Source organism: Triplophysa rosa, linkage group LG25 (genome assembly GCF_024868665.1).
Source record: "Triplophysa rosa linkage group LG25, Trosa_1v2, whole genome shotgun sequence".
NCBI lineage: Eukaryota > Metazoa > Chordata > Actinopteri > Cypriniformes > Nemacheilidae > Triplophysa > Triplophysa rosa.
In genome coordinates this window covers 17,689,346-17,715,943 of record NC_079914.1, presented here as the reverse complement: position 1 = coordinate 17,715,943, position 26,598 = coordinate 17,689,346, and the positions used below count along the sequence as shown (strand labels likewise).

Genomic DNA, 26,598 nt, shown 5'->3' with positions numbered 1-26,598 from the left:
GAGGGTAATGAAACACGGACGGGAAGCAATACGTGAAACGAGAGGGGCGGGGCCAATGACAAGACACGGGAAAACACATGAGATGTCAAAAAGACAAACACCATGGTTTTCCCACACAAAACCAAAGACTTTGTCATGGCTCTGCCTCAGGACCAGGAAATCCAAGACTAGGTGAGGCAGAACCATGACAGAAGCAGCACATTCAGCTCAGACAGCACTGACAAGTGAATGAGATACGCATGTACAAACAGCATTTCTAAGAATTACTTATTAACCTTGTTTGAGCATTTATGATTCAAAACGTGATGACCGTATGGATGTTAAACATGAACACAGAAGTATTTTGTTGTTCAATGAAAGTGACTGCTGGTATGTTGTTTAAGTGGTCAAGTTCACTCGCTATTACATACGTTTCAGTTGTCCGCCAATAGAAACAGAAAAATAAGTAAAAAGAGTACCGTAGGGATGAGGTATTTTGGTATGCAAACCCCGGAAGCGAGTTAGCATTTTAGGACTTCATTTTAGGTTCCATCGCCCCAAAGTCTATGTTTTTTTTTCATTGCCTGAAATAAGGTCTGTGGTTAACAAAACCTCTTAATATTTTCATGTTTTAATCTATGACATAAAACACACCAGTTATGACCCGCATGTGATTTTTAAAGTTTTATTGTTTCTTTAAAACCTCGGCTGTTAACAAGTTGCTAAAAGCGACTATACTTCTTTTGGCGGGACGTTAGACGTCATCACGCATATAAATCTCACAAATAGTGCAATATGGGCACAAATCTCTTAAAACATTGTTGGGAATTCATTCACGTAGTAATTACTTACCAGGGAACACATTTTTAGTAAAGTTGTCAGATACTTGGTGGTGGTGACGTTGATATCGAGCGGCCGTAGTGTAGTCTGTTTAAAGCCTCAGGTTAGCTCTTCTGATGATTGTATTTTGGCTTCAAAAATAGCTAATATTGTGTTAATCTGTACAGATTATCTTGATAGACAAGATGTGTAAACAAAATTAACATTTGTTGATCACAGATCTTATTTTTTGCGATCCTTCAAAAGTCTATGGGAAAAATGCATAGGCTTTCGGTCGAGGGAACCAGCGCGGCGCTTACCTCCGGGTTAGCCTACAAAAATATGTCATCTCTGAGGTATTGGATAAGAACTTCACTGAAAAAAAACGATTCTTGAGGGTAAGTAAATACTACTACCCATGCAAATCAGTAAAATTGTACTTGTACTGCGCTGTGTTTTACCTGTTTTTCTTATTTGCTCCTGTAAAGCTGCTTTGGAACAATGCACATTGTGAAAAGCGCTATATAAATAAATTGAATTGAGTCATGAAACACTAAAAGAAATTAGATAAATATCTACCTAATATTTCTCAATATGAATTACTTTAAATATTGAGCAATATTAGTATATATAACTGACAACAGATTATCTACTTATTATGAATAATAAAAAGCGGGACAATTAAATGATAATGATCAAATAACAAACATCTACAAAACCCCTTTTTGACAATTAACACAAGATTAATTTGATTTCACCAGTTTTCACTTTAGTTGTGCTGTTGACCACGAAGCTGCGTCGAGCAGTTCTTTGATCGATGGATGCACTTTTTGGAGCTTCAAAAAGTCAACGCCCATTCACTCCCATTCTAAAATTTGGAAGTATAAGAATACATGGTATTATAACTCCGACTGCATTATTTTTCAAGAAGAAACCCATATTCAGTTAGGATGTCTAATTGAGGGCGAGTAAAGCATGGGGAAATTTTTATTTGCAGGTGAAATAGGCCTTTAAGTCTCTCTGTTAGGGCCCACCTGGAACCTTTCATGCCTCCTCTGCTTTCTTTGAAGCTCATTACTCGTCGTATATGTCCCATGGAGGATCAATAGGTTATCAACGCTTTCGAGGCTAAAGGTTCCGCTGGCATCACTGGAATCCCAGCTCACACAGCAGGCAGAGAGTCACTGGGTCCAGTTAACTGCTCTAAAAGAGGAGAAGAGAACTGAATTCAAACTGACCACAGCTCCCAGACTTCAGTGGCACAACCCAGACAAATCCTTCCTTCCTCCAAACTCTTTACCCAGTGCACAACCAACAGAAGAATCAGACAACGCTCCAAACCCGCAGAGAACACACAAAAGCCAGACATTGTCCGTTTATAGTTAATAGATGAAAAAAGTGGTTCCCCAAACTCAGGGTGGCCAAACTCTGGTTCCCAAACACTCACAGTGCCCTCAGACTGCTGAATGAAGACAACCTAGGATCAAAAAGCCACATAATAATACACACTGGCACAAATGACCTTAGAGAACAACAAGAAAGAGTGGCCACAGCACTACAGAGGGTGATCGAAAAAGCTACTACCTCCTTCCCAAATGCCAAAATCACCATCTCAACAGTGCAATCCTCTCTATATCTTTTGCACTCAAACCTCAAGTGCACCTGGCACATCACCCCACCCTGGACCTCACATGCAGAGGAGGTGGACCCACTGGTCGCCCTACAGACTACAGAGAATTCATCATCCCATCCATCAAACTGCCTGGAGTCACACAGGCAAGAGACTCTGGCATAAATCAGATTGCGCCCACTCAATAAAAATGATTAAAACTGGACAGTTTTATACATGGATAGAAATAAACAAGGCCATCACTTCAACAGATAAGAATATATTCCTGTGTGCAACCTACATCCCTTTTGCAGAGTCACCCTACTTCATTGAAGACAGTTTCACAATCCTAGAAGGGGAGATCAACTACTTCCAGTTACAGGGCAATGTTCTGATCTGCGGAGACCTAAATGCCAGGACAGGTGAAGAATCAGACACACTTCACTCAAAGGGAGACAAACACTTTCCAGGTGGAGATGTCCTTCCCCCACCTACACACACACAAAGACTAAACTAAGATAAAACAACAAAAATTGATTGCAACTTCTCCATCTGTGTCGTATACTGTATCTGTACATGGTCAATGGCAGACTATGAGGAGATTCATATGGTAGGTACACTTATAGTTCAAAGATGGGTAACAGCACACTAGACTATTTCATCACCGATCTAAATCCAAACTCTCACAGAGCGTTCACAGTCAGCCCATCAACACAATTATCAGATCACAGTAAAATTACTTTCTACCTTTTTTTTTCTCTATCTGACTCACGTCAGACAGCATGGCGCCTGTGTTTGGCATTGCCGCTGTGGCCGGAGGCTCATTCCGACTGGTTTTATTAGTTTTCTATGCTATACTGTTGTTAAGTTTGTCCACAAATGTTGTGTCTACTGCATGGATGTACGATTGCCAAACGATGCTGTTGATCCGATCTTCTATGGTCATGTGCGGTGGCGTTCCTGGAACGGCTCGGTTGCGTTCTCAGCCCCGTACATATGTCCGTCTGCACCTGCTATATGTATACGAAATGGAGAAAGCCTAATGGGACGCACAATGAAGCGGCGGAGAAGGAGAGGAAAAAGGGCAGGGAGACAGGTGCATTCTAAGAGACTCCTAAAGGCGGGGCACTGGTCCTATATTCGTGATGGTTCCAGACCGTCGTGTCTTCGCACCGTTTTTACGGATGTCTCCAGGGCTTTGGTCCCGCTGCCTTGGAGAATCTCTGCTGCTGATCGCGGAGTATGCGCTGGGCACCTGAGGTCGCTACCGCCGGCCTCCGCCTCTTCAGGTGTTGGATCTGTACCGCTCAAGATGGCCCTGATAAACACCCGCTCAATCACAAACAAGTCATTTCTGCTCAAAGAAATATCTACTTCTAAAAATCTGGATTTTATGCTGCTGACTGAGACCTGGCAACGGAGTATGGAGTACTGCCATTTGATTGAGCTTTGTCCTGCGGATTGTTCATTTATCAGCACGCCAAGGCTTGTGGGCCGCGGTGGAGGACTTGCTTTGGTTTTTAAAAGTAATTTTAATTGCCAGTCGATGAGCGTTGATACATACTCTTCTTTTGAACTACAGATAACGTCTTGGTTACGGATGTAACCTCAGTTCCCTGATGGAGGGAACGAGACGTTGTGTCGAGCCGACAGATAGGGTTCGCTCTTGAGAACTGTAGCAAAGTTCAATGTAGGGAAGGAAGGAGGCGGGAACCGGCGAACATTTAACAATCTTTAATCAAAAATAAACAAACAATAACACGGAAGTAAAATGCCGGCAGTCGACCGTGAGGTGGCCACACAAACATAAATAAAACTTAACATTTCCGGGCCCGGTCCTCTCTCGTCGGCAGTCCCGTCGCTCGTCCTCTTATGCTCCCTAGCTCCCCGTGAGGCATGCGGGACCAGTGCGCGTACAGCTGATACTCATTATCCCTCACGCCACCGGCCACGCCTTCCTGCCCCACGGCTCTCGTCCCGCCTTCCTCGCTACAAGTACCTATCAACTTCTGACTAGTTTAGAAAAGGCCAATGAAATTGGCAAATGAAATTTGCATGCCAGACTCCGCACCCGGATATCCGCTTCTTCCTGGGCTTGACCCCCAGAGGGAGGGAGCCCGAGGTATCGTCGGAGTCGGATGGCAGTACGTCACCCCCTGATGCTGCAAGAGACATCTCATCATCACGCATCGTGTCCGAATACGTGATTGAGGAATAAGACGGTGGGACCATCTCCTGGGGAACGGTCAGACGAGCGAGACGAGGTGCGAACGGTCCGTGAGCCAGTGGCTGGCGGATTATCGCTCACAGTAATCCTCATATCACCCTCGCTGCTTGCCGTAGCGGACGGCAGGGCCGTAGTCCTGCCGCCACGGAACGGGGAGCAAACGAGGTGGTGGCTGAGTCCCGTGGGAACACAGCCACCCGTGACGCAACTTCTGAATCGTCACCGCCCGCAGTGCGGGCAGGACGTATCCACAATGTCTGCCCCAGCGTACTGGAAGCAGGCATCGTGTCCGTCCCCCTCCTCTATGAGTGTGTTGCACCCACGAGAACAGCGGGACATGCCACGCTGGAGAAATTTGCTCTTTTAGAATGCAGACGGTGTGGCACCGTCTGCTAGCTTGAACACCTCTGGAACCGCCGAGACGCCCAGGGGAAGTCGCCGCAGGAAGGGACCATCCGCTGCACCACGTCGTAGAACCGGCAATCTGGAGTTGCTAAGTAGTAGCGAGAGTTGATCTTCACAAGCGAAGGCTCCGAAGAACAAAAGGTGAATGAATGAAGCACGCCGTCTCCCTTTTATACCCGGATTTCCGGGGGCGGAGTCCGGCATGCAAATTTCATTCGCCAATTTTCATTGGCCTTTTCTAAGTAGTCGGAAGCGATTGGTTCTCAGGGACGAACCCCATCTGTCGGTTCGACACAACGTCGAGAGACCGACAGAAAGGGAACAAGAGATAAACGGTGTGCGCCATCAACGCCTACACAAGAACCGAAGAAGCGACTTACCCTTTCCGAATGCAGCAGCCCTGTGAGACGCAAGTTGTTGGATCCACAGAGAGCTCGTCGAAGGAAGTGCAGCAGACAAGAAGTGTAAAGAGACCTATGAAAATCTTTCTACATAATCTTACCAAAGGTCTCATGGGTTGGCTGGAGAGAAGAACCCAAATGCAGGTAGCGGGTAAGGGGGTAAGGAAACAAAGATTTATTAAAGCGAAAATATAACTACAAAACAAAAACCCACGATGGGGAAAACAAGACACAACTAAACTGGAATGAAAGAAACACCTCCCACGAGGGGGCAAAAATAAATTAAACACCGGCAAGGCAAGGCAAGGCAAATTCTGGCAATTGTATATAGGTTTCCAGGGCACCACACAAATTTTATGAAAGAATTTGGTGGGTTCTTTACAGAACTAGTACTGGCCGCAGATAGAGGCCTTGTCGTTGGTGACTTTAACATCCACGTAGATAACGTTACAGATGCCTTAGGAATGGCTTTCAAAGACACTCTTAACTCCATGGGCTTTAGTCAACATGTGTCAGGACCCACTCACCTTCGTAATCATACTTTAGATTTAATACTGTCTTACGGTAAAAATGTGGACGACGTTAAAATCCTTCTGCAGAGTGAAGACATTTCGGATCATTTTCTGGTATTATGTTTGCTTCACTGGCCTACGGCTGCACATCAAACTCCTTGTTACAAATATGGTAGAATAATAACTTAAACTACCAAAGGTGCGTTTCTCGATAATCTGCCTGAATGGTCTCAAATCTCTAGCATGAAAAATAACGTTGAAGATCTTGACATTACCATTGAAATGTTTTATTACACTTTCTCGGAAACGCTAGACACAGTTGCTCCTCTGCGCTTAAAGCGGCAATGAGTAACTTTTTGACCTTAAAATAATGTCTCTAAAATTATTTTAGTGGTAGAACAACTTTTAACTGGACGAATTTTACTGCCGTTACTACCTAAGCAGCCTCCTATCGGCTGAAATTGTACTTGTAACTTTGGTGTTCTGGTCGGTACAAGCCCCGCCTATCCCCTGCTTTACGGCATATGTCACATTTTAGTCGTAGCCTGGGAGAAGTTAGCCAACAGCTAACAATAAGACGAAACGATCTAGTTCAATGCAAGTCTCCAAACCATCACCATGGCAGAGCCAGCAAATAAAACAAAGAGGGGAAGAGAGAGAGTGATCGGACACGAATCAATATCTGACGGACTTACACTCGGCGACATGAGCTGCAAGAGGCAACGGTTTGCAAAACGGATGGAGACCTAACGTTAGCCTTCCTGCTACTGGAGTTGAAAGACTTACGTTATGTACATTTTTTCTTACTGTCCTGTACTTTTGAGCTTATTAGTAATTTGGCTGTGCTCAGGTTGTTTATTGGCGCACTAACGTTACTGGTTCACAATTTATAACTGTAAGGTAGACTAGAGATAATGTAATGTTGCCGGGTCTCAATAGCTTACGTAGCATTATCGTGCCTCATCACCAGAGGTGGGTAGTAATGCGCTACATTTACAAGGAAGAAAACTTGTTGATGGGCGTGTGGTTCACTTTTTACTGTTTGTTTACAAGTAAGAGCGTTTCACAACACACACGTGACACAACACGAGAAAACATGAGCTTTGTTCAAAAATGTGTATTTCATTTAAGAGTGCACTGCAGATGTTCTAGATCATCTTAGGAAATGCTTGATGAGTTTAGTTCATGTTTTAGGTTGACATGGTCTATTATTCTAAATAAGTTGTGTAAACTACATTGACATCAGGACCAGATGAAATTTACAGAAATGCTTGTCTCTTCTGTGTTTGTCTATTCTTTAGTCTCTCTAGTATATTGCAAAGATATCTGCTTATGATAATTAAATATATTGATTAAAATGTAATATTAAAATATTGGCGTTAATATTAATTTTATGTAGTAGGCCTCTATAATCAGATACAAAGTAACTAAGTAACTAGCTACTTGAGTAGTTTTTTCATTGCATACTTTTTACTTTTACTCAAGTAATTTTTAAAATAGTGACTTTTACTTTTACTTGAGTAACAATTTCTCTAGTTACTTGTACTTTTACTTGAGTAAAGATTTTGGCTACTCTACCCACCTCTGCTCATCACGAATTTAGTGTTATGCTTGTAAATGATGACTACCAAACCACAATAAATGTTTTATGGTCAAAAGTTGCTGATTCCTTAGTTCATGCACGTAGACTAATGTTATCGGTATCTATAGTTACTGTGCTAGGCATTATTCCCATAGCGAGTTGACTGTAAGGTATAGATTGCACCGATTACATAAAGCACAACGCCTGGTCGCGAGTGTGTTTCTGAAAGTATAACTACAGAAAATGATTTGCGTTGGTTAATAAACACATTCACGTCCATGCGCTGTGTTTTGGGTGACTGCAAATGTGTTATGTAGCTAACGTTAGGAAGTTAGCTGCTATGTAGCTAGCACGCTTTGCGCTAATGGCTAACAACCAGCTGCTACCTCAGAATCTAGTTTGAACTATTAGTATAGCCCAGTAGTATAACCCGCGGGAGCCAAAAGAGTGCTTTAGTACGTGCACAGTTTATGAAGTGACATGATGTAACAGCGGATTCTGCCTAGTCAACAAATTCATGTGTATTGCGCTGCCCACATGGAAGCTTATACAGCGGCAATATTTACGACATTTATAACAGACAATTGCGCTTATCAACCACATGGGGGAACCATACAACAAAACTGCTCGTTGCCGCTTTAAAGAAGATTAAAAATGGCAGCCCAACACCATGGTATAATGAACACACTCAGGCTCTAAAGAAAGCGGCCTAAAAAATAGAGCGCAACTTTAAGAAAACTAAATTAGAGGTATTTCGTACAGCATGGAAGGATAGTTCTCGAAAATACAGGAAAGCCCTAAAATGTCTAGATCCGCCTACTTTTCATCATTAATAGAAGAAAACCAGCACAACCCTAGGTAACACAGTGGCTAAATTAACAAAAAATAAATAGTCAGTGACTTCTGATTCTGGATATCAACATAGCAGTGATAAATTTATGAACTACCTCACAAATAAAATATAAAAAAATCGAAAATATTAGAGAAAAAATTATAACTATCCAACCAGAAGTGAAATCCGCTGAAAAAAAAAACTACAGCGCCCCTAAGGAGAAATTGCTATTATTTTATACCCTAGATCACGATGAACTATCTAAAATTATTAGATCATCTAAATCAACAACATGCATGCTAGACCCTATACCTACAAATCTACTGAAATAGATGCTCCCGGAAATTATAGATCCTAATCTTAGTATTATTAACTCATCTGTGACATTAGGACATGTGCCTAAAAGCATATAAGGTGGCTGTTATAAGGCCCCTTGTCAAAAAACCCAACTTGACCCTAGAGAACTAGTTAACTTCAGACCTATACCGAATCTACCTTTCATATCTAAAGTTCTGGAAAAAGTAGTTTCAACTCAATTATGTTCCTTCCTCCAAAAGAATGACATCAATGAAGAATTCCAGTCTGGATTTAGAGCATGTCACAGTACAGAGACTGCTTTGATCAGAGTAACACATGATCTGCTTTTAGCGTCTGACCGAGGTTGTATCGCGTTATTGGTGCAGCTAGACCTTAGTGCTGCATTCGATACCATTGACCACAGCACACTCCTACATAGACTCGAAAATTATGTCGGCATTAAGGGAATAGCTTTGAAATGGTTTAAATCTTATTTATCCGACCGTTTTCAATTTGTAGCAATAAACAATGAGGTGTCACGCAAATCACAAGTCCCGTAAAGTGTACCACAGGGCTCAGTCTTAGGGCCTCTGCTCTTCACATTATACATGCTACCTCTAGGAGATATAATAAAGCGACACGGAGTTAGCTTTCACTGTTATTCTGATGATACTCAACTTTATATTTCCTCGAAGCCTCATGTAACAGCAGTTCCATCGAATAATGGAATGCATAGTCGATATAAAAAACTGGATGAGTAACAACTTTTTATTACTGAACTCGGACAAAACAGAAGTTTTACTTATTGGACCGAAATCCGCCATACGTAACAACCAGTACTCTCAGCTAGTCTTGTCTCATTGTTCCAAGGTTACTACAGCGTGCAGGATGCAGTTCATGCCCAGACCTGATGGTAGAGTGGAGAATGGGAAGTGGGGACCTGACAAGAGCTGAGATGATAGAGCTGGATAAAGAACGCGGCGACTAGACCTGTCTTCACTACAAATTTCAACTGCTATTAGATTATTAATGATAATCTTAAATCTATATTTACCTTATTACTAAGTTTATTATTTTTATTTAGCCTTGTTGTGCAAGCACTGTCGAGCTTGTGCAGAGGCTGCAGCTTTTGCCAGAGGGGAACTGGAATCCCCTGGTTGGGCCTGGGTTCTCCTGAGGTTTTTTTCTCTCCATTGGAGTTTTGGGTTTCTCCGTTGCCACCGTTTGCATACTGTTTTGCACTTTTGCCTGGCCAGGGGGACTGCTATAGACTATAGACTATAGAATAAGTGTTTTAAAGTTTTACTTAATTAATATTCACAGAAGAGTGCTTCTGTGTGTGTGTGTGTGTGTGTGTGTGTGTGTGTGTGTGTGTGTGTGTGTGTGTGTGTGTGTGTGTGCACAAGTGTGCGCGTGTCCTGTATGTGTGGAGTGTTTTGCATGTGGGTGTGTTTGAATTGTTGTGTGTGTGTCTGTCTTTTATGTTTTCACCTTTTTTGTTTTTACTGGAATAACCTTACTGTATATGTTATGCTTATAGTCAATGTTTCTAGTACAGCTGCTTTGCAGCAATGAAAATTGTAAAAGCGCTATATAAATGAAGTTGACTTGACTTGACTTAATACCAAATCTACGATACCCTTTCGTAGTCTTGCAGCACATCTTCATCTTTGCAAAATCCTAATTAAAGCATCATATAGATGACATTGTATAATGTGATGCTATTAATGTTTCTGTATATAAATGTTCAGATTCAAGTCACTAATGCTTGCCTACAGGAATATCACTGGATCTTCACCGACATACTTTCACACCCTCCTACACCCCATCAAGATCACTGCATTCAGCAAACCAGCGGCGTCTTATATTGCCTTCTCAAAAGGGCAGTAAATCGCTTTCCCGATCATTCTGCTTCACAACTCCTTCCTGGTGGAACATTCTTCCTAACTCAGTCCGGTCAACCACATCTCTCACAACATTAAAAAAAAACTACTTAAAACCATCTCTTCTGTGAATGGGGTGTCTTGATGGGCTGTAGGAGTGTAGGAGGGTGTGAAAGTATGCCGGTGCAGATCTAGTGATAGTCGTGTAGGCAAGCATTAGTGACTTGAATCTGATACGGGCTTCAACCAGTAGCCAGTGGAGAGATGAAAAGGGCCGTCACATGAGCCCTTTTGGGCTGTTGGAAGATGAGGCGTGCTGCTGCGTTCTGAACCAGCTGGAGTGGTTTATAGCCTTTGCAAGAAGACCAGAAAGGAGAGCGTTGCAGTAGTCCAACTTTGAGATTACCAGGGCCTGGACAAGGAGGTGTGCCGCATGCTCGGTGTCTAACCTTTGTAATGTTTATGAGTCAGCAGATATTTCTTGAGACGACACCATGTTTGCCGAATTAAAAGTCAAAAAAGGATTGGATAGGGAAAGCTCTGGCTTCATGTGGATGTGGCTTCAGTGAAATTAAATAGGATATGGGAAATTGTTATTCCAAATATGGTGGTGTCATAGCATGTAATCAGAGTAAATTCAGTTGCAAATGAACTTTGCTTTTCCATTGAAAATTTGGCAGACATTATAAAAACTTGCCTGCAAAGTCCTCCAACATTGCTGCCTTGTAAACACTGTAATAATAACTGAGGAGGTTATTTAAAGACAGACTTACTTTGATATGATCAACAAGACATTGGGACAACTTGGTTGCAAGACATTTAACTGTAGCTTTGTCCTCATTCATGAGGCAACTGTAAAACGAGATAGTGTATCTTATGTTATTCAGTCCAGTCCGGTGAAGAATGATAATTTACAAATTTTATAAAAAATGTAAATTGACATTGGAAATGATAAAAACCGTAGAAAACAATTCATTTACTAGTTCAGTAATCACCAATCCATGCATTAAGATCTACTGATACAGGTGTGGTTAACATCAAATTAATATATTCCTGAATTCAATTATCATGGCCGAAATTATTTTAAGCAGAAATGTAAACTTTATTGTCAGATTATTACCTGAAAACCTCATGATTTTTGAAAAACTCTGCCTCCATCTGAGTTGCCATCTCCAGAGAAATGTTTTCATCAATCTGTTTTTGACCTCTGCATTTCACCAAGATGTAACCTTTGCTGAGAGGGATAACTTTGTTCCGGATGATGTTCAGAATGTTATGCTCCGTTCCCTTGTCCATTAGGTCTGGCTTGGTCAAAACCGCTGTAATAAATAAAAAAGGAAGTCATTGTGTAATTTTTGTTAAAAGTTAATAGATAAGTAGGAATTTAGTTTGTATTAAGTGAGCACTAGTAAAATAACATTCGCTCACGCTCACTGTGGTCTCAGAATTCTGGCGAGTTGATAATGCCCAGAAATTCAAAATCAACTGCGGGAGGCAGACCTCTTTTCCTACCTTTCCTACCTATGTGGAACAGTCTTCCTTGTATTGTACGAGAGGCAGACACACTCTGTCAGTTTAAATCTAGATGAGAAACTCATCTATTCAACATCGCCTACTTATGATTGTTCTACACTCCAAATCCCTTACACGATTGTTCGGCTGCACTAGTTAGATCAACTCGAATGGGAAACACTTCCCATTTATTCTGATGTACTTGTTACATTAAATGGTATGAAATGGTATTTTACTCCCAGCATATCTAAGGCAAGCATGAAAAAAAAAGAATTTTCAGACAACATTTTTTTACTAACCGTGCATAAACACGATTTTTAAAGGGGTCATGTGACATGGCTGAAATGAACATTATTGTGTGTACTTGGTGTAATACAGTGTATTTATGCTGTTTATGGTTCAAAAAACACATTATCTTTCACATACTGTACATTACTTTTTCTGCTCTCTGCCCTGCCTTTCTGAAACGCCTCGATTTTTACAAAGCTCCTTGTTCTGAAATGCACGGTGTGCTCTGATTGGCCAGTTGCCATGCGCATTGTGATTGACCGAATACCCATCGGTATCGTGTGAGTACAGGGGTTAAAGCAAAAAAATCCTGAGCCTGAACTTTCTTTTTGCGGGGTTGAGAGAGTAGACACATACGCAGGGTTTTTGTCAAACAAAAAAGAACATTATTTAAACATTATTTCCCTTGAAACTAACTAGTAACAACTAGTAACGTTTTTGAGCTTCTCAGACAGACGTTTCTTAAACTGGAGGTGTGTGTATGGATCACAGAATGACTAAAAAATTGGGGGCATAATTATAACCCACAAAACCATAGTTTTATGCAATTATGGTATACAAAAACATAGCTTAACATACCAAATTCAACCAAATTCATCATAATAAAAATCCTACTTCATAATAAGAAAACAAATAAGACTCACATTTTTTGGCCTATTGAGGGCGGCATTTTGAGAGCAAAATAAATCGACCAGATCTTTGTTAAATTTTGTACTCTACTAAACTATTTTGTGCTCTAGTAGTAATTGAATCATTAGTTTCATAGGTATTAATGGTGATGATATGGCACAAGTCACATCCACAACACTAGTAATGAGATCACAGTTGGTCAAAGCAGGTTAGCATAAATCAGCCCAAAAAAAGCAAAAGTGATCACCTTTTTGAGCTCGTTATTTTTTTAATAATGATTAGTTTCCGGTTCCTGTAATGATGATGGGTTTCTGGTTCCTGTTTGCATCACTGCCGACGGCTACGTATATACTACGATTCATCGAGCAACCTTGTTAAGTCGGAATTGCTCTTCAAACCTGGTGAGTTATATGGCTTCTATTCCTATTATTGTTACTTGCACCTCATGTCATATGTTTAGCTTAGCCTTCTCTGTCAGCTGCGAGGGTTTTATTTGCGATAAATGCAGGGAAACAGTTAGGCTGACAGAGAAGATTTTAGAATTAGAGTTGCGAATCCAATCTTTATTTGAGGATAGCAAGAGTGTAAGGACTGTAGGAAACACTTTGGATGCGAGCAACATTAGCGCACACAGCTCGGTTTCCGGTTGAAAATCCCCCGCAGCTGGGAAACTTCGTGACTGTGAGACGACATTGTCTGAGGACAAAACATCACTCAACCGTTTCCGATTACAGTCTCGAACAGGTTTGCCCCTCTCAGTGACGCACCGACTGAGAAACCTGCTGAAAGTGCCCTAGTTATCAGTGATTCTATTGTTCGGAACGTTAACATAGAGGCACCAGCCACCATAGTCCAATGTTTACCGGGAGCCAGAGCGCCTGACATCAAGTCAAATTTAAATGTGCTGGCTAAGGCTAATCGTAAATTCAGTAAGATTTTTTTTCACGTCGGCACAAATGATGTTCGACTCTGTCAATCGGAGATGACCAAAGATAATATTAAAGAGGTGTGTGAGCTCGCAAGCACGATGTCAGACACTGTAATATTCTCTGGCCCCCTCACTGCTTATCATGCTGATGAGATTTATAGCAGATTATCATCACTAAATGGCTGGTTGTCTGAGTGGTGCCTGCAGAATGATATAGTTTTTATAAATAACTGGAAGGGTTTTGAGGGCAGACCTGACCTATTGAAACGAGATGGTCTCCATCCCTCCTGGGAGGGGGCTTCCCTCCTGTCTAGAAATATGGCACAAAGTCTTAATAATGCTAAAGCTTGACTCGCTGGGGCCCAGGTCAGGGAGCAGACAGTATGGCTTAACCAACTGTCTGCTTGCCGTCTCACGTCGCAGAATACACAAAATGTACAACATGTAATAATCCCTTCTCCCAAACATCATAAAATAGAGACTGTGTCTGTCCCCTGGATTAGCAAACATAAAATAATGCGTAAACCTCTTGAAAGTAATTTAATAAACGTTAAACAAATCAAACATGAACAAAATACAGATAATCAACTGTTACGACTCGGATTGCTAAATATTAGATCTCTCTCTAATAAAGCACTTTTTGTTAACGATATGATAACAGATCATAAAATAGACATTGTCATAATTGAAGCACAGAGACGGCCCAGATGCTGTAAACCAAACTTTATTAAAGGCACAGCAGACAAGGATAATTAACCCAACCGCGAGCGTTTCAGCCCGCGGTGGTAAGAGGTGGTACAGTTCGTGGATGCTGCAGTAGCGGCCCAGCCGCGAGCGTGTCAGCTCGCGGTGGTGAGTAGAGAAGATCCCAGAGGGAGTAGGGCACAGTGGCCAGGACCAAGGATAGGAACCCAGCAGTGACGAGTTGGTGTGAGAGCAGGGCTTCCTCACCCAGCCCGGGTGCCGTGTAGGAGATCTGGAAGTGAATTCTAACGAGACTCAGGATAACCAATCCTCCGGGAAACCACTGGCAGTCGACGGTCGTAGCTGCACTGGACGCCCACGGGAGCTATCAGACGACAAGGAGGTACCGAGGCAACAGACAAGGTGAGCAGAAAATAGAACAAGACAAAACTGTGACTATGACTAGGATAGAGAACTTCATCAGACGTGCCGCGGCAACGTCTGGGTCAGTCTGAACAGGTTACGAAAACAACGGTCAGACAACAGACGAGAGACACAAAGGGAATATAAGGAGAAAACATAACGAGATGTAAGAACAGTCAGGTGTGGGGCAATTACTGGGAACGAATGCTAAATGAGAAATGAGGCAGCAGGCGTGTGAGTGTGGAGTGGAAATTCACCAGTGCAGGGAAGTCTAAGGAGACACGGGGCGGGGGGAGACACGCAGACACCGAGCACGGAATCAGCCACCGGCTATCCACATGCTCGACAAACCACAAAACAACCAATGTGCAAAAAATACCTAGACCAGACCAAGACCGTAACAAGACATGCTCTGTTTGACAGAAACATGGCTAAAACCAGATGATTATATTACTTTAAATGAATCTGTCCCCCAAGATTATTATTATAAACACGAGCCTCATCTAAAAGACAGAGGGGGAGGTGTCACTGCACTTTACAATAATTCTTTTAGCATCTCCCAGAAGTCTAACTCTAAATACAATTCTTTTGAAGTCATGGTACTTCATGTATCAACACCTAATACTAAGGACAAAACATTTTTAAAATGTATTCAAGCTATTGTATATAGGCCTCCAGGGCACCACACAGATTTTATTAAAGAATTTGGTGGGTTCTTATCAGAACTAGTACTGGCCACAGATAGAGTCCTTGTCGTGGGTGACTTTAACATCCATGTAGATAACGATACAGATGCCTTAGGAATGGCTTTCAAAGACACTCTTAACTCCATGGGCATTAGTCAACATGTGTCAGGACCCACTCACCTTCGTAATCATACTTTAGATTTAATACTGTCTTATGGTATAAATGTAGACGACGTTAAAATCCTTCGGCAGAGTGAAGACATTTCGGATCATTATCTGGTATTATGTTTGCTTCACTGGCCTAAGGCTGCAAATCAAACTCCTTGTTACAAATATGGTAGAACAATTACTTCAACTACCAAAGATGCGTTTTTTCGATAATCTGCCTGAATTGTCTCAAATCTCTAGCATGAGAAATAATGTTGAAGATCTTGACATTACCATTGAAAATTTTAACTCCACCTTCTCGGAAACACTAGACACAGTTGCTCCTCTGCGTTTAAAGAAGATTAAAAATGGCAGCCCCACACCGTGGTATAATGAACACACTCAGGCTCTAAAGAAAGCGGCCCGAAAAATGGAGCGCAACTTTAAGAAAACTAAATTAAGAGGTATTTCGTACAGCATGGAAGGATAGTATTCGAAAATACAGGAAAGCCCTAAAAACGTCTAGATCCGCGTACTTTTCATCACTAATAGAAGAAAACCAGCAGAACCCTAGGTTTTTATTTAACACAGTGGCTAAATTAACAAAAAACAAGTCAGCGACTTCAGATTCTGGATATCAGCATAACAGTGATGAATTTATGAACTGTTTCACAAGTAAAATCCAAGATATTAGAGAAAAAATTATAACAATGCAACCAGGTGTGAAACCCGCTGAACAAACTAACTACAGCGCCCTTAAGGAGAAATTGCAATTATTTTCTACCGTAGATCACGATGAGCTGTCTAAAATCATTAGATCATCTAAATCAACAACATGCATACTAGACCCTATACCTACAAATCTACTGAAAGAGATGCTCCCAGAAATTATAGATCCTCTTCTTGGTATTATTAACTCATCTCTGACATTAGGACATGTGCCTAAAGCATATAAGGTGGCTGTTATAAGGCCCCTTGTCAAAAAAAACCCAACTCGACCTTAGAGAACTAGGGAACTACAGGCTTATATCGCATCTACCTTTCATATCTAAAGTTCTGGAAAAAGTAGTTTCAACTCAATTATGCTCCTTCCTCCAAAGGAATGACATCAATGAAGAATTCCAGTCTGGATTTAGAGCACATTACAGTACAGAGACTGCTTTGATCAGAGTAACACATGATCTGCTTTTAGCGTCTGACCGAGGTTGTATCTCGTTATTGGTGCTGCTAGACCTTAGTGCTGCATTCGATACCATTGACCACAGCACACTCCTACATAGACTCGAAAATTATGTCGGCATTAAGGGAATAGCTTTGAAATGGTTTAAATCTTATTTATCCGACCGTTTTCAATTTGTAGCAATAAACAATGAGGTGTCACGCAAATCGCAAGTCCAGTACGGTGTACCACAGGGCTCAGTCTTAGGGCCTCTGCTCTTCGCATTATACATGCTACCTCTAGGAGATATAATAAAGCGACACGGAGTTAGCTTTCACTGTTATGCTGATGATACTCAACTTTATATTTCCTCGAAGCCTCATGAAACACAGCAGTTCCATCGAATAATGGAATGCATAGTCGATATAAAAAACTGGATGAGTAACAACTTTTTATTACTGAACTCGGACAAAACTATAGTGCACACTATAGGAGTAGTGGAAGTGGAATATTGCTCTTAAGGAGCAGTTATCTGTTTAGGAGGGAGATTGCCTGGGGGAAGAAGCTGCTTCTGTGTCTGGAAGTCCTGGTGTTTGGTGCTCTAAAGCGCCGGCCAGAGGGCAGCAGATCAAAGAGTTTGTGTGCTGGGTGTGTGGAGTCAATGATGATTTTTCTTGCCCTGTTTTTCACTCTGGAATCGTACAGGTCCTGAAGTGTGGGCAGAGGAGCACCAATAATTTTCTCAGCACTACGAACTGTCCGTTGTAGTCTTCGTAGGTCTGATTTGGTGGCCGAGCCATACCAAACAGTAATTGAAGTGCACAGAACAGATTCGATGACCACTGAGTAGAACTGGGTCAGTAGCTCCTGTGGTAGGTTGAACTTCCTCAATTGACGGAGGAAGTATAACCTCTGCTGGGCCTTCTTTACAATGGAGTCTATGTGGGACTCCCACTTCAGGTCCTGAGAGATGGTGGAGCCCAGGAACCTGAATGACTCCACAGTATCCACAGTGCTGTCCAGGATGGTGAGGGGAGGAAGTGATGGAGGGTTCCTTCTGAAATCCACTATCATCTCCACTGTCTTGAATGCATTCAGCTCTAGGTTGTTTTGACTACACCAGGCAGCCAGCTGAGCAACCTCCTTTCTGTAGGCAGATTCATCACCTCTTGAATAAGGCCAATGACTGTGGTGTCATCTGCAAACTTCAGGAGTTTGACAGAAGGGTCTGTAGAGGTGCATTCGTTTGTGTAGAGTGAATATAGCAGTGGAGAAAGAACACATCCTTGAGGAGCTCCGGTGCTGATGGTACATGTGCTGGATTTAAATTTTCCCAACCTCACTAGCTGCTGCCTGTTCGACAGGAAGTTAATAATCCACTGACAGGTAGAGGTTGGCACAGAGAGCTGGGTAAGCTTGGGCAGGAGGAGGTCTGGGATTATGGTGTTGAAGGCCGAGCTGAAGTCTACAAACAGGATCCTGACGTAAGTCCCTGGTCTGTCTAGGTGTTGTAGGATGTAATGCAGTCCCATGTTTACTGCATCGTCCACAGACCTGTTTGCTCGGTAAGCAAACTGGAGGGGATCAAGAAGTGGTCTGGTGATGTCCTTCAGGTGGGCCAGTACAAGTCTCTCAAATGACTTCATGACCACAGATGTTAAAGCAACAGGCCTGTAGTCATTAAGTCCAGATATTTTGGGTTTCTTCTGTACAGGGATGATGGTGGAGCGTTTGAAGCATGAAGGGACTTCACACTGCTCCAAAGATCTGTTAAAAATATTAGTGAAGATGGGCGACAGCTGCTCCGCACAGACTTTCAGGCAGGAGGGTGAGACATTGTCTGGGCCTGGTGCTTTTCTGATCTTTTGTTTGCGGAAAAGCTGGCAAACATCCTCTTCGCAGATCTTAAGTGCAGGTTGAATGTCAAGAGGAGGTGTTAATGGTATAGCAGAGATAGGGTCAGGGCGGGTGTGAAGGGTGAGACTCTGCATTTCAAAACGACAATAGAAGTCGTTCAGGTCGTCAGCCAGTCGTTGATTACCCATAGACTGAGGGGATGATGGCTTGTAGTTGGTAATGTCTTTCAGGCCTTTCCACACGATGCAGGGTCGTTGGCTGAAAACTGGTTCTTCAGCTTTTCAGAGTAGCTTCTCTTAGCTGCTCTTATCTCCTTTGTCAGTGTGTTTTTGGCCTGATTATACAAGACTTTGTCCCCACTTCTGTAAGCATCTTCTTTGGCCTGACGAAGCTGTCTCAGTTTCATTGTAAACCATGGTTTGTCATTGTTGTATGTTAAGCGAGTCCTGGTGGGAATACACATGTCCTCACAGAAGCTGATGTAGGATGTCACTGTGTCAGTTAACTCATCCAGATCAGTGGCTGCAGCTTCAAAGACACTCCAATCCGTGCAGTCGAAACAGGCTTGTAAGGCCCGCTCTGTTTCGCTGCTCCATCTCTTTGCTGTTCTTGCTACAGGCTTGGCAGATTTAAGCTTCTGTCTGTAGGTCGGAAGAAGATGAACCAGGCAATGATCAGAGAGACCCAGAGCTGCTCTGGGAACAGAGTGGTATGCATCCCGTATTGTGGTGTAACAGTGATCCAGAATGTTGCTGTCTCTGGTGGGGCATGTGATATGCTGCCTGTATTTTGGCAGCTCACGGGAGAGGTTTGCTCTGTTAAAGTCCCCAATAATAATAATAAGAGAATCCGGGTGTTGCTGCTCCGTGTCAGTGATGTAATCCGCCAGCTGTTGCAGCGCCGCGCTCGCACAAGCATGTGGAGGAATGTAAACATTCACGAGAATAAATGAGGAAAACTCGCGTGGCGAATAAAAAGGTTTGCAGTTGATAGAGAACGCTTCTAAGTACGAAAAGCACATCTTCTTCAGTGTTGTTATATCTCTGCACCAACCTTCGTTTATATAAAAACATAATCCACCACCACGTGTCTTCCCTGTTGACTCGGCAATGCGATCCGCTCTGAACAGCTGAAAACCCGGCAGATGTAACGCGCTGTCCGGTATGGTGTCATTGAGCCATGTTTCTGTGAAACACAGCGCAGCGGAGTTGGAAAAATCTTTGTTTGTCCTGGTGAGTAAGAGTATTTCGTCCGTTTTGTTGGTAAGGGAGCGGACATTCGCCAGGTGTATACTCGGCAGCGGGGTCCTAAATCCGCGTCGTCGGAGTCTGACGAGCGCACCCGCTCGCTTTCCCCGCTTCGCGAGTTAGCTTTCACTGTTATGCTGATGATACTCAACTTTATATTTCCTCGAAGCCTCATGAAACACAGCAGTTCCATCGAATAATGGAATGCATAGTCGATATAAAAAACTGGATGAGTAACAACTTTTTATTACTGAACTCGGACAAAACGGAAGTGTTACTTATTGGACCGAAAACTGCATATAAGTAACAACCAAGAATACTGTTTAACTATTGACGGATGTTCCATAAAACCCTCGTCGTCAGCAAAGAATCTTGGCGTTCTATTCGATAGTAATCTGTCATTTGAGAGCCACGTCGCCAACACCTGTAAAATTGCGTTTTTCCATTTAAGAATATATCTAAACTACGTCATATGCTGTCAATCTCAGATGCAGAGAAGTTAATTCATGCATTCATGACATCAAGACTAGATTACTGTAATGCACTGTTAGGTGGTTGCCCTGCAGGCTTATTACAAAAACTCCAATTGGTCCAAAACGCGGCAGCTCGAGTTCTTACACGTACAAAAAAGTATGAACATATTAGCCCGGTTCTGTCAACCTTGCACTGGTTACCTATAAAGCATCGCGTTAACTTTAAAATCTTGCTTATTACCTATAAAGCCTTACATGGTTTAGCTCCTCAGTACTTGAATGAACTCCTTTTGTATTACAGTCCTTCACGTGCATTACGCTCTCAGGCGTCCTGTCAGTTGGTAATACCTAGAATTTCAAAATCAAGTGCAGGTGGTAGATCCTTTTCCTATCTAGCGCCTAAACTTTGGAATAGTCTTCCCTGCACTGCCCGGGAGGCAGACACACTCTGTCAGTTTAAATCTAGACTAAAGACGCATCTTTTTAATCTTGCATACACTACTCTTCCATAATATAAATCTTCTGAGGGTTTAGGCTGCATTAGTTAGATCAACCGGAACCAAAAACACAACTGATGTACTTGTTGCATCAAAGAGTACAGAACAGTACTCTACTCTCAGCCAGTCTTGTCTCATTGTTCCAAGGTTACCACAGCGAGCAGGATGCAGTTCATGGCCTGACCTGATGGTAGAGCGGAGAATGGGAAGTGGGGACCTGACAAGAGCTGAGATGATAGAGCTGGATAAAGAAGGACGCGGTCTCTTGACATGTCTTCACCACAAAATTCAAATGCTATTAGATTATTAATGATAATCTTAAACTATAATTTATTTTATTATTAAGTTTATTTATTTTATTTAGCCTTGTTGTGCAAGTTCTCTGGAGCTTGTGCAGAGGCAGCAGCTTTTGCCAGAGGGGAACTGGAATCCCCTGGTTGGGCCTGGGTTCTCCTGAGGTTTTTTTTCTCGATTAGAGTTTTGGGTTCCTGCCACCGTTTGCATACTGTTTTTGCACTATCTGCCTGACCGGGGGGGCTGCTTTAGAATCTTTAAAGTTTTACTTAATTAATATTGCATATAGGAATTTATAGTCTGTTATATTTGACCTGTGCTTCTCTCTCCTTTATCCTAAATGTGTGCTCTCACTGAGCGTGTGTGCGTACTTGTCCGTGTACGTACGTGTGTGTGTGTGTGTTGTGTGTGTGTGTGTGTGTGCTGTCTCTGTGTCTGTGTGTGTTGGTGCGTGTTGTGTGTGTGGGTGTTTGTGTTGTGTCTGTTTTCTGTGTTTTCAACCTTTTCTTGTTTTTGCAGGTACAACTTTGATTGTTTTGCTTGTAGTCAATGTGTCTCCTGTACAGCTGCTTTGTAACAATGAAAATTGTAAAAGCGCTATATAAATAAAGTTGAGTTGAGTTGAGTTATTGAGCTTGCGTCTTTTAGAGCGTTTGTACAGAGCTGCCGCTCCTCCGAGTAAAATGTCCAGTAAGACGTCTGAATTTTCAAAATTAGGGAAAAGATTGATAGAAGGGCATTGCTTAATGTTAAGCAATTCGTCCCTGGTAAAAGGATTAAAGAAGAGTAGCTTACGGAAATCACAAAAGAAGACATGTCTGATTCACTCGCCAATTCAGACATAAAAGCTCTAGTTACTATCCAGTTTTATCGATACATGCACATACTTCGATGGAACTGCTGTGTTTCATGAGGCTTCGAGGAAATATAAAGTTGAGTATCATCAGCATAACAGTGAAAGCTAACTCCGTGTCGCTTTATTATATCTCCTAGAGGTAGCATGTATAATGCGAAGAGCAGAGGCCCTAAGACTGAGCCCTGTGGTACACCGTACTGGACTTGCGATTTGCGTGACACCTCATTGTTTATTGCTACAAATTGAAAACGGTCGGATAAATAAGATTTAAACCATTTCAAAGCTATTCCCTTAATGCCGACATAATTTTCGAGTCTATGTAGGAGTGTGCTGTGGTCAATGGTATCGAATGCAGCACTAAGGTCTAGCAGCACCAATAACGAGATACAACCTCGGTCAGACGCTAAAAGCAGATCATGTGTTACTCTGATCAAAGCAGTCTCTGTACTGTAATGTGCTCTAAATCCAGACTGGAATTCTTCATTGATGTCATTCCTTTGGAGGAAGGAGCATAATTGAGTTGAAACTACTTTTTCCAGAACTTTAGATATGAAAGGTAGATGCGATATAAGCCTGTAGTTCCCTAGTTCTCTAAGGTCGAGTTGGGTTTTTTTTGACAAGGGGCCTTATAACAGCCACCTTATATGCTTTAGGCACATGTCCTAATGTCAGAGATGAGTTAATAATACCAAGAAGAGGATCTATAATTTCTGGGAGCATCTCTTTCAGTAGATTTGTAGGTATAGGGTCTAGTATGCATGTTGTTGATTTAGATGATCTAATGATTTTAGACAGCTCATCGTGATCTACGGTAGAAAATAATTGCAATTTCTCCTTAAGGGCGCTGTAGTTAGTTTGTTCAGCGGGTTTCACACCTGGTTGCATTGTTATAATTTTTTCTCTAATATCTTGGATTTTACTTGTGAAACAGTTCATAAATTCATCACTGTTATGCTGATATCCAGAATCTGAAGTCGCTGACTTGTTTTTTGTTAATTTAGCCACTGTGTTAAATAAAAACCTAGGGTTCTGCTGGTTTTCTTCTATTAGTGATGAAAAGTACGCGGATCTAGACGTTTTTAGGGCTTTCCTGTATTTTCGAATACTATCCTTCCATGCTGTACGAAATACCTCTTAATTTAGTTTTCTTAAAGTTGCGCTCCATTTTTCGGGCCGCTTTCTTTAGAGCCTGAGTGTGTTCATTATACCACGGTGTGGGGCTGCCATTTTTAATCTTCTTTAAACGCAGAGGAGCAACTGTGTCTAGTGTTTCCGAGAAGGTGGAGTTAAAATTTTCAATGGTAATGTCAAGATCTTCAACATTATTTCTCATGCTAGAGATTTGAGACAATTCAGGCAGATTATCGAAAAAACGCATCTTTGGTAGTTGAAGTAATTGTTCTACCATATTTGTAACAAGGAGTTTGATTTGCAGCCTTAGGCCAGTGAAGCAAACATAATACCAGATAATGATCCGAAATGTCTTCACTCTGCCGAAGGATTTTAACGTCGTCTACATTTATACCATAAGACAGTATTAAATCTAAAGTATGATTACGAAGGTGAGTGGGTCCTGACACATGTTGACTAATGCCCATGGAGTTAAGAGTGTCTTTGAAAGCCATTCCTAAGGCATCTGTATCGTTATCTACATGGATGTTAAAGTCACCCACGACAAGGACTCTATCTGTGGCCAGTACTAGTTCTGATAAGAACCCACCAAATTCTTTAATAAAATCTGTGTGGTGCCCTGGAGGCCTATATACAATAGCTTGAATACATTTTAAAAATGTTTTGTCCTTAGTATTAGGTGTTGATACATGAAGTACCATGACTTCAAAAGAATTGTATTTAGAGTTAGACTTCTGGGAGATGCTAAAAGAATTATTGTAAAGTGCAGTGACACCTCCCCCTCTGTCTTTTAGATGAGGCTCGTGTTTATAATAATAATCTTGGGGGACAGATTCATTTAAAGTAATATAATCATCTGGTTTTAGCCATGTTTCTGTCAAACAGAGCATGTCTTGTTACGGTCTTGGTCTGGTCTAGGTATTTTTTGCACATTGGTTGTTTTGTGGTTTGTCGAGCATGTGGATAGCCGGTGGCTGATTCCGTGCTCGGTGTCTGCGTGTCTCCCCCCGCCCCGTGTCTCCTTAGACTTCCCTGCACTGGTGAATTTCCACTCCACACTCACACGCCTGCTGCCTCATTTCTCATTTAGCATTCGTTCCCAGTAATTGCCCCACACCTGACTGTTCTTACATCTCGTTATGTTTTCTCCTTATATTCCCTTTGTGTCTCTCGTCTGTTGTCTGACCGTTGTTTTCGTAACCTGTTCAGACTGACCCAGACGTTGCCGCGGCACGTCTGATGAAGTTCTCTATCCTAGTCATAGTCACAGTTTTGTCTTGTTCTATTTTCTGCTCACCTTGTCTGTTGCCTCGGTACCTCCTTGTCGTCTGATAGCTCCCGTGGGCGTCCAGTGCAGCTACGACCGTCGACTGCCAGTGGTTTCCCGGAGGATTGGTTATCCTGAGTCTCGTTAGAATTCACTTCCAGATCTCCTACACGGCACCCGGGCTGGGTGAGGAAGCCCTGCTCTCACACCAACTCGTCACTGCTGGGTTCCTATCCTTGGTCCTGGCCACTGTGCCCTACTCCCTCTGGGATCTTCTCTACTCACCACCGCGAGCTGACACGCTCGCGGCTGGGCCGCTACTGCAGCATCCACGAACTGTACCACCTCTTACCACCGCGGGCTGAAACGCTCGCGGTTGGGTTAATTATCCTTGTCTGCTGTGCCTTTAATAAAGTTTGGTTTANGTGCCTTATTATATCTACATCTTATGTATACATGTATATAACACTACCTCTACTTACTAAATTATCCATTTGCACAAGTGTACATACAATCTGTTAATATGTTTATTCTACTATATACTACCCTGTACAATGTCTCTTATATGTTATTATCCCCCATTTTCTGTAAAATAGTCTTTATTTTATATATGCACAATTTAGAATCTTTTAGACTGTAAATCGTATTATATTGTATTGTCATTGTGTTGAATGTCTGTACTAGAAGCTTCCAACACCAAAGAAAATTCCTTGTGTGTGCAAGCACACTTGGCAATAAAGCTCTTCTGATTCTGATTCTGATTCTGAATAATGGAATGCATAGTCGATATAAAAAACTGGATGAGTAACAACTTTTTATTACTGAACTCGGACAAAACAGAAGTGTTACCTATTGGACCGAAAACTTCCGTACGTAACAACCAAGAATATTACTTAACTATTGACGGATGCTCTATAAAACCCTCGTCGTCAGCTAAGAATCTAGGTGTTCTCTTCGATAGTAATCTGTCATTTGAGAGCCATGTCGCCAACACCTGTAAAATTGCGTTTTTCCATTTTAAGAATATATCTAAACTACGTCATATGCTGTCACTGTCAGATGCAGAGAAGTTAATTCATGCATTCATGACATCAAGACTAGATTACTGTAATGCACTGTTAGGTGGTTGCCCTGCAGGCTTATTACAAAAACTCAAACTGGTCCAAAACGCGGCAGCTCGAGTTCTTACACGTACTAGAAAGTATGAACATATTAGCCCGGTTCTGTCAACCTTGCACTGGTTACCTATAAAGCACCGCATTAACTTTAAGATCTTGCTTATTACCTATAAAGCCTTACATGGTTTAGCTCCGCAGCAGTATTTGAGCGAACTTCTATTGAGTTACAGTCCTCCCCGTGCATTACGCTCTCAGGCGTCCTGTCAGCTGGTAATACCTAGAATTTCAAAAACAAGTGCAGGTGGTAGATCCTTTTCCTATCTAGCGCCTAAACTTTGGAATAGTCTTCCCTGCACTGTCCGGGAGGCAGACTCACTCTGTCAGTTTAAATCTAGACTAAAGTCGCATCTTTTTAATCTTGCATACACTACACTTCCATAATATAAATCCTCTGAAGGTTTAGGCTGCATTACTTAGATCAACAGGAACCAGGAATTTTCCAACAACAACTGATGTACTTGTTGCATCAAAGAGTGGAGAACAGTACTCTACTCTCAGCCAATCTTCTATCATTGTTCCAAGGTTACCACAGCGGGCAGGATGCAGTTCATGCCCAGACCTGGTGACAGAGCGGAGAATGGGAAGCGGCGACCTGACAAGAGCTGAGATGATAGACCTGGATAAAGGACGTGGCAACTTGACATGACTTCACTACAAAATTTCAAATGCTTTAGATTATTAATGATAATCTTAAATCTATAATTTACCTTATTAGTAAGTTTATTTTTTATTTTAGCCTTGTTGTGCAAGCACTGTCGAGCTTGTGCAGAGGTAGCAGCTTTTGCCAGAGGGGAA

At 42.1% G+C, this 26,598-nt stretch overlaps 1 protein-coding gene across 1 annotated transcript in view; it reads right to left on the bottom strand.

The window, feature by feature from the left end:
- The window catches only part of LOC130549042 (interferon-induced GTP-binding protein Mx-like), a 105,480-nt gene that overhangs the window by 14,070 nt on the left and 64,812 nt on the right, over nt 1–26,598 (bottom strand). The window contains exons 6-7 of the mRNA XM_057326178.1: nt 11,667–11,865; nt 11,320–11,398 (exon numbers count right to left, since the gene is read on the bottom strand). Of these exons, the coding sequence (XP_057182161.1) occupies nt 11,320–11,398; nt 11,667–11,865 (278 nt within the window). The remainder of the gene's footprint in view (nt 1–11,319; nt 11,399–11,666; nt 11,866–26,598) is intronic.